We start from the raw sequence: 8,235 nt of genomic DNA, 5'->3' as shown, positions 1-8,235 counted from the left end.
TGGCAGCTTAGAGGTAGGGCAAGGGAATTGGCAGAATGTCTAGGCAGGATGCAGGCAGATGCAGAAAGGACTACAGATTTCTCCATGTCTTTATGAAATCTCAAGTGGGATCCCATGAAAGCCCTGCAGTAATAAAAAAAATATAGTTATAATTTTCAAATATAATAAGATTACGCTGGTGTGGGTCAGGGAAAGTGACACATGCCTGCAATCTTCTGCTCAGGGGACTGAGGCAGGAAGTTCATGAGTTAGATGCCAAGTAGGGCTACATGTTGAATTGAAGACCAATCTGGGCTACACATAGCAGCCATCTGTCTCAAACAAACAGATATCGAGCCAAGCACATTATACAAATATATTAATTACATATATATATTATAGAACATGCTACAAAAAGTGTTCTACTAAATATAAAAAGGTATAAAATGATGTTATATTAATGAATATTTGAAATTGTTCATAGAAAAGAGGCAATTACAAATAATCAAACGATTCCACATGTGTGCATCCACAGACACATACATAGGTAATGTCTACAATTGGCAAATTCAGACAGAAGGAAGTAGTGGCCACTTAGCAGTGAGGGGTGAGGGGAGAGGGAGGAAGTTAGAGGACTGACAGCATTTCCTTGTGTGTGGAAAGGAAAATATTGTGAAATGACATGGGGAGGTTTGCACACACTTGTGAATATATTGAAAGTTCCTGAACAAAACCCTTGAAATATCTGAACTGCATGGTGTTTAAGTGGCATATAAGTTGTTCAATAAAAGTGTTCAATGGGTCAGTGGATGAGGGCATTTGTCACCAAGCCTAATTATGTTGGTTTGAGCCTCCTATGTGGTAGAAAGAGAACCAATTTCCTCAAGGTATCTTCTGACCACAAGTGGGCTGTGGCACACAGACACACACACAGACACACACACACACACACACATACACATACACACACACACACGTAAATAAATAAATAAAATTGAGTATTTTAAAGAAGACAGAAATTACATGGAATGCATGACTCTGGACCGGACCTTTGTAATAAAGGACGTTATTGCAACAACTTGAGAAGCTTCAGTGGCACCTGGGGACTAGGTGTGACTGTGCCATCAGTGTTCATTTCCTGATCTTGATTGTTGGTTTTTTTGGCTGTGGCTTATGAGAAGTGCACATGGCTCTTTGCACTAACAATCAACGAGAAGTATTTGTTCGTGATGAGAAAACTCTGCACCAACTCTCAAGTGCCAGGGAAGCATGGGGGAGAAGGAGAGGGCAGCTTCTTTATAAGTTAGGATTGGTTCAAAACAAGACTCATAAAATACAAATTTAATTTTCAAATATGAAAGGAAAGATGATGTGCTGGGTTCTGGGCACCTGAAAGGATCAAGGAGTGTGCTTCCTTGACAGCCACCAATGCACCTGCAGTGAGGGTGGGTGATAAGATCCTTTGCACAATTGCACCTGAGCTGTAGTTTTTATAAGGTTTCCAGTTGGGATCATTCTTTGTGGAGTATCAACTCTGAACCATGGACACTGTGCTCTGTTTGGCAGCATGTTTATTAGAAATTGGAATGCTACAGAGGTTACCATGGGCCTTGCCAAGAATGACACAAATATACACGAAACAGTCCATATTTAAAAATGATTGTCTAGGAAGTGAATGTCAACACAATATGAAGTAATGAGGGAGAAACACAGTTATTTCAAGAATGCTTGTTTATTGATAGCTGCTTCTCTTTACAATGAGAGGAAGATCAGGACACTTTAGAATTTGCTGCTTAGAAGTAGGTCAGCTCATCATTCTTGGTTTTGTTAGTCTGGTAACCACTAAGTTCCAAATCATCCTCTCCAGAAAGACCCTGGAAGACTTTTCTGTGGGCGAAGCAACCATGCCCCACATCCCTCTGAAAGGCAGAAAAAAAAGAAAGAAAGAAAGAAAGAAAGAAAGGAAGGAAGGAAGAAAGAAAGGAAGAAAGAAAGGAGGAAGGAAGGAAGGAAGGAAGGAAGGAAGGAAGGAAGGAAGGAGGAAGGAAGGAAGGAAGGAAGGAAGGAAGGAAGGAAGGAAGGAAGGAAGGAAGAAAATCAAAGAAACAAAGAAATGAAGATTATTCATATGGGTCTCTCAATCGTATAACAGATCTTTCTTTTTAAGATGTGATGTGCTAAGTTCTGAAACAACTCTTCTGGCTGAGGCCAGCACCAATGAACTGAACTCCCATCAACCCTTACATTAGGAAAAAGAGCAGATAACAGTATGGCAAAAATATACTTCCTAGATGTGTTTTGAATACCCTTTAAAATATTTTATTTGTTTTATTTGTATTTAAGTGTATCACCTGCATGCAACGCCTGAAAACGTAAGAAGAGAGTGTCATATCCCCTAGAACTGGAGTCAGAGATAGTTGTAAGCTACCACGTGTGTCCTAAGACCTAACCCAAGTCCTCTACAAGAACAGCCAGTGCTCCTACCCAATAATTCACTTCTCCATCTAGATTTTATTTATTATACTTTTCATTAAAATCTTGACACAGATTACATTCCAGAGTTACATTTTATTTTCACGATGCCTGGAAAGGAGCAGAAGGCAGTCTTTGTTTTCGATGATTCTGTTTTCTAAATTCTAAGTTGGGAAAATATTGGCATACAGTTTGATAAGGGAAAAGAAACTCAGACTGGCTTTAGAAAACATGGATTGTGTGGTCCCCATATCTCTGCTGTGTTACAACCTACTTTATGAATGAGCACCAGGCTGTCTCCTTTGTAAAGAAAAAAAAAAGAAGCCTAGGAACCCCAATGGTTTTGTTTGTTTGGTTGGTTTGCTTTGGTTTGTTTTGTTTTGCTTTGGTTTGGTTTGGATCAGTTTACTTTGATTTGGATCGGTTTGTTTTGGGTTTCTTTGGTATGAACCTGGAGACCTAGACCATCACTGCTACTTTTTCTTTATGGGAACAATAAAAGTTTTGTATTCGACAGTTGACATTGTACTCTTAATCTTCAAATGCTGCTAAACAAAGTTTGCTACTTTTTTTTATGGTATTATGGGTATGGAAGTGCATTCACGTATGTATGCGTGTGTGTGTGTGTGTGTGTGTGTGTGTGTGTGTGTGTGTGTGTGTGTGTGTGATCATGGACTTCTTACTGTAGGTCAGGAGAAAGCTTTCTGTATTCACAAAGTAAAACAAGGTACCTATTCTACTATCCAATGGATTTGGGGGTCTTCTACTTGCAAGTGTCTTAATTAATGACCACTGGTAGAAATAAAGCTACAGTTGGGGCATCTGAAAACGATCACATCAGTGCTTGAGGGAGGTAGGCATTTAACCTTAATAAAGTAATTTTGTCCTTGGATGACTTGGGATTTATACTCGACAGCTTTGAATTTTTCATTTTTCTCATTGGTTTTCTTTTCAAGCAGTGGCTTGACCTAATGAGGAGAAAGTGATGATGTTGGGGCTGTGTTGACTCAGTTTATCTGAGTCACAAACCTGGGAACCTCATCCTGCTGAGAGTCCTCAGAGATGCTGATGACCCAGGGCTGGCAGCTCAAGCCTCTAATCCCAGAACTTGGAAAACTGAGGCAGGAGAATGCCATTCAAGATTGTTATTCAGCTTGGGGCAACAATCCAGGCTAGCTGGGGCTACCAATTGAATCGTGCCTTAAAAATCAACACACACACACACACACACACACACACACACACACACACACACACACAGGCACACAGACAGACACACACACCCTTAAAAAGGAAAAAAAAAAGCAGAAGACAATGTAGTCATGATTTGCAATGAAGGAAGGGACCCTATAAGTACGTCTATATTTGATCAGTTTACAAAGTAAACCACACATAGTGGAGATTTTCTCTGTGCTCCCTCAGATCACTCTAGGGATACAGTAACCCCCTTTGTCCTGACACTGACCAGAATCTTGGAGGAATAGACTGAATTTCTTGACTTAGCAAGGACTTGCCTTATTATCTGCGCCATCAGGTTCTCTAGAGGGAGAATAATTGCTGTGATTGAGAAAATGCTTCCTGAAAATACACGGTTTACTGCCTGCTCCTCTGCTTCCCAACACTTTAGTGGGATTTGTCCCCACAGGCTTTCTTCTGCAAGACAGGACAGATGAGTGGTATCTGGGAGCTGAGCCACCACCCTGCACCTGCTCACCTGACAGTAAAGGGGTTGGCAGCACTGCCTAATGTCCTTTTTAATCTTAAAACTGTGATCGTGAAAGAGTGCTTAATTAACTTTTATTCTATAATATTCCCTAGATCTCTGGATTTCCTCTGCACTATTAAATTTGGGGGAGTAGAGGCTGTTTCTTTCCACCATTTATGTGACTTCTACAGTTTGTAGCCAGATGCTGGACACCTCAGAGAGACTCAGGAAATGTCCCTATAAACTGCTTCTTGGCTATGCATCTCTCATGGTGACTTAAGCCTGAGGCCCTGGCTTCCACAGAGAAGGCAAGTTTGCTGCATTCCTTCTTTCTGATACCTTCAGTGCTCACCAGTGTGCTTAGGCTGTGCAGCGGGAAAGGACAGGCTAGTTTCTTATCTGGGTGACATTTTGAGTCTTGGTTCCATCATCTAAACATAGGATGGATTGCAACCTTGCCTGCCTGGGGGCTTTGAAGATCAACTAAGAGGTGGGTTAGAAATCAAGGCCTTTAAAACAGCAAAGCTCCTTAGAGGGTGAGGTGGCCTCGTTAATATCTATGTCTCATTCTGCTTCTGTGGAGCTGCAGGAAAACATTTCTAAATTCATTGTATTATTGAAAATGTGGTCCATAGATGGTATCATTAGCAAGATAAACCCCTCCAGTAGCTTTCTAACTTAAAAATAATATGATCAAAATACATTTTATGTATGTATAAAATCCTCAAAGAACTAATGAGAATATGATGTTCAAAAATTACCCTAGCCAGGCAGGATGACACACTCCTGTAGTCCGAGGTACTTGGGAAGCTAGAGGCAAAAAGATTACTTTACTATATGAGAATTGGACCAGTCTGAGAAATAGCAAGGCCCTCTCTTTCAAAACAATTATTCTAGATAACTAGATGATCAACTATTAAAAATCATGAAGATCCACTATTACATCTTTATTTCAAATAACTGTATTTCCCTGTATAGCTCCCTACAGGCCTGGATCCTGGAACATCTCAGGGGAATTTCTATTTCAGGCAATATGAATGTCAACTGTCCCTCAGTTGTGCTTATTTGCTTTTGAAACATTTTCCATGCATGTTATTTCAGTTGGTCCTTTTAGCTCTTTCTTCTAAAAGTGAAATGGAGGACTTTTCCTTGGCATTTTATTTTTAAGGCCCCATCTCCCCCAAAACTTCTAGGAAGCCCAATATATCTGGACCTATAGGAAAGTGAAGTCATGGGTAGGAGTGCCCACATCCCCAGAGACCTCGGAAGAAATGGGGACACACAGGCCTGTCTAGCCCTCTTCAGTCAGATCTGCAGTTAATCTAAGTGACAGGTGTCTCGTGTGCACATTTACGGTTGAGAACACCAACTTGATATGAGGATTCTAATGAAGATTTAAAGACTTAATAGTCCTCAAAAATAAAATGCTCCAATATATTTATTGAAATAAACCTATGAGTGAGGACTATTTACACTTAAATATTTAGTCACTGAATTTTAGGACTGTGACCCCCCTCTAGAATTTCCAGTGCCCCAAGCATGAAGGCTCCCATCTGTTCTACTCACATAAGATCTGATGGCGCCTACCATGGTGAGAAGTTGAGGCAGCAGGAGTGCCTTGAGTTTGAGGCTAGCCTGAGCTACCTTCACACTAGACCATCTAGCAAGACCAAGTCTCAAAGAAACACACAAACAAATAAACCGACCTTGTCCTCCAGGATGATTTTGTTTCAGAGAGGAAAACATGACGGAAGTATATAAGGTGAAAGATTCCAAACTATGCCCATAATTTGCATGCATTTCTTCTCCTTTGTAAAACAGGTAACATGTACATCTTTTTATATAGAAGATAATTAAGCAAGATGTATAAACCTGCTAGAAATATTGAGTTCTGTTTTGATTTTGATGGTTTGGTTGGCATAGCATCCTGGAATCAGACCAGGGTTCCTTAACAACCTCAGGTGCCTTAACTCGTCAACTTCAAACTTGTGAGATTGGAAAATCCCGACAGTAATTAGAGCTCCTGGGATCAGATATGTGAGGTGTAGAGAGGATCCAGCACGAATTCACCTTCAGCCACTGGGGAAACTGAGGCTGCAGTGGGAGTGTGGCTTGGCTGATTTTATACTTGGGTTGTTAAAATTTCTCTGAAGGGCTTAATATTCTGCGTTTAGCTATATAAATGTCTGAACAAAGCCATATATTTCTGGTTTCTGTTATTTCTCACACTCTTAATGCTGTGCCAAATTATGAATCAATTTTTGGAAGCTTGGCTTGGGATCAAGCTTTTTCCTGAAGTACATCGACTCAGCTTGTCCGCGATCTCTTGGATTTCTTGGTGTGGCAGGTCTGGCCCCTGACAAGCCTCCAGGCATCATCCTGATGAGTTGCTCCTTTGCTGGGCAGGATGCTGAGAAGGAATGATCCTGCAAGCACTGAGAGTCAGGGTTTGAAAGATATCTGTAAACGCCTCCTCTAATGAATTATCGACACAGTATCAGAGGAACTGGGGAAATGAGTGTGGCCTCAGGCAAGTCTTACAGCATCCCTGAGAGGAAATGCTGAGTGGAGTTGGGGGGAAATGTGGGGTGGGAGACATGAGCAAGCGTGTGACATAATGTCATCCTGTTGTGTCACCTGGGGAAAGACATGTATAACCAGATTTTCTAAATATGTTAAACTTTGAAGTGTTCTTTAAAGAGAATTCTTAAAAATGTCAAGGCTGGTTGCTTAGGATCCACTCAACTTCGTAAATATAAGAAAACTGTCTACAGTGGATTTTTGTACTTGTAGTTTCAAAAATGTTTATCCCTAAACATGAAGTTTATCACCAAAGTGGCAAATACCTTCATTTCTTCTGCTGCTGTTTATTCTCTTGTTTTATGAGGTTTGTTGTTGTAGTTGTTGTTTTTGTTTTGTTTTGAGACTCGGTTTCTCTGAGAAACACCACCTGGCTATCCTAGAATTCACACTCTCTCCAGGCCAGCTGCAAATTCACAGAGATTCCCATGCCTCTGCTTCACAAGTGCATGGATTAAAGACATGCACCACCATGCCCTATGATTATCTTTTTTTTTTTTTTAGAAGGGCTTACATGTAGCCCAGGTTGTCTTGGAACTCACTATGAACTTTGAACTTCTGACTCTCTTTCTCCCACCTGCAGAGAGCCCTGGGATTACAGACATAGTCTTAAATGTCTGCTCCTTCTGTCTCTGCTTCCCAAGTGATGGGATTACAGTCAGTAGGTAAATTATCAGGTAATATCTCTACCGTGTAAAATGTAAGACTATTCTTTAGAAGAATTGCTGCGTATCAAGAGTGAAGTGCGTGGGATAAAAAGATATATGGCACAGCAAAGTGACAGAGGTTACTGACCACTGGGGTAATTCCAAGTCAGATAGGCCTGGAAACATGTCAGTTCTGAGAGACAGATCCATAGGTATCTGTTATTTTATTGTGCTCTTCTGTATTTAAACAATTATAAAAATTAAAATAAAAGAAAAAACATATCTAAAAACAACTAAAATCATTCATATCAGAATACTGTGACTGTCTTTAAAACAACAAGAAGAAGAAATTACCTGCTGAATTACCTTTCTTTACAAGGACAGAACCCAGAGTGTCTGGTAAACTTTATATAACTTTAGGATCTTAGTCTTCTTTTACTACTGTGTGTCAACTGACACAGCCTCACTGGGTCAGTTTTGTAGATTCCTGTGAGGTTTGACTTACAGAAAAGGAATATGGCCTTCTATAAAGAAGGAAAGGGAATTTGCCTTGAGGGTCCACTGACTGTTGGTATGATCTGATGCTTTGGAAAGGAAGAAACAAACCCATGGGCCCTGAATGATGCAGACACATTGCACGCTTCCTTTTCTGCTCTGTGCTTTCCCCTATACAACCTCTTTGTACCCTATGAGTTGGCCAAGATGGATCTTTGCACATGACAGCCCCTCTCTGCTGTCATGTCCCCAAGCAGTGCTCCTTGAGTAAAACCTGGACTCCTCCCTACCAGCTGCCATCTCATGAACATTGACCTTTAAGCACAGAGAGACCATGACTTCAGTAAGCATTGGAAC

General features: G+C 40.7%; 1 protein-coding gene across 1 annotated transcript; it reads right to left on the bottom strand.

Annotated features, from left to right (window-relative positions):
- Positions 1–1,772: 1,772 nt before the first annotated feature.
- Positions 1,773–6,534, bottom strand: LOC116897870 (stefin-3-like). The gene is made up of 3 exons (XM_032899278.1): positions 6,469–6,534; positions 3,318–3,419; positions 1,773–1,898 (listed from the first exon to the last, which is right to left on the bottom strand). Exons 1-3 carry the CDS (start codon positions 6,532–6,534, stop codon positions 1,773–1,775), a joined length of 294 nt encoding a protein of 97 aa, XP_032755169.1.
- Positions 6,535–8,235: the final 1,701 nt, after the last annotated feature.

The sequence above is a fragment of the Rattus rattus genome, chromosome 4 (assembly GCF_011064425.1).
Source record: "Rattus rattus isolate New Zealand chromosome 4, Rrattus_CSIRO_v1, whole genome shotgun sequence".
In the NCBI taxonomy this organism is placed as follows: domain Eukaryota; kingdom Metazoa; phylum Chordata; class Mammalia; order Rodentia; family Muridae; genus Rattus; species Rattus rattus.
This window is presented reverse-complemented; position numbering and strand designations above follow the sequence as displayed.

Coding starts and splice junctions, on each gene's coding strand:
- LOC116897870 (XM_032899278.1), bottom strand. CDS start 6,534: ATGATGCCTGGAGGCTTGTCAGGGGCCAGACCTGCCACACCAAGAAAT. Junction 3,420..6,468: donor ATCCAAGAGATCGCGGACAA/GCTGAGTCGATG, acceptor TCTCCTCATTAG/GTCAAGCCACTGCTTGAAAA. Junction 1,899..3,317: donor GACAAAATTACTTTATTAAG/GTTAAATGCCTA, acceptor TCTGCCTTTCAG/AGGGATGTGGGGCATGGTTG.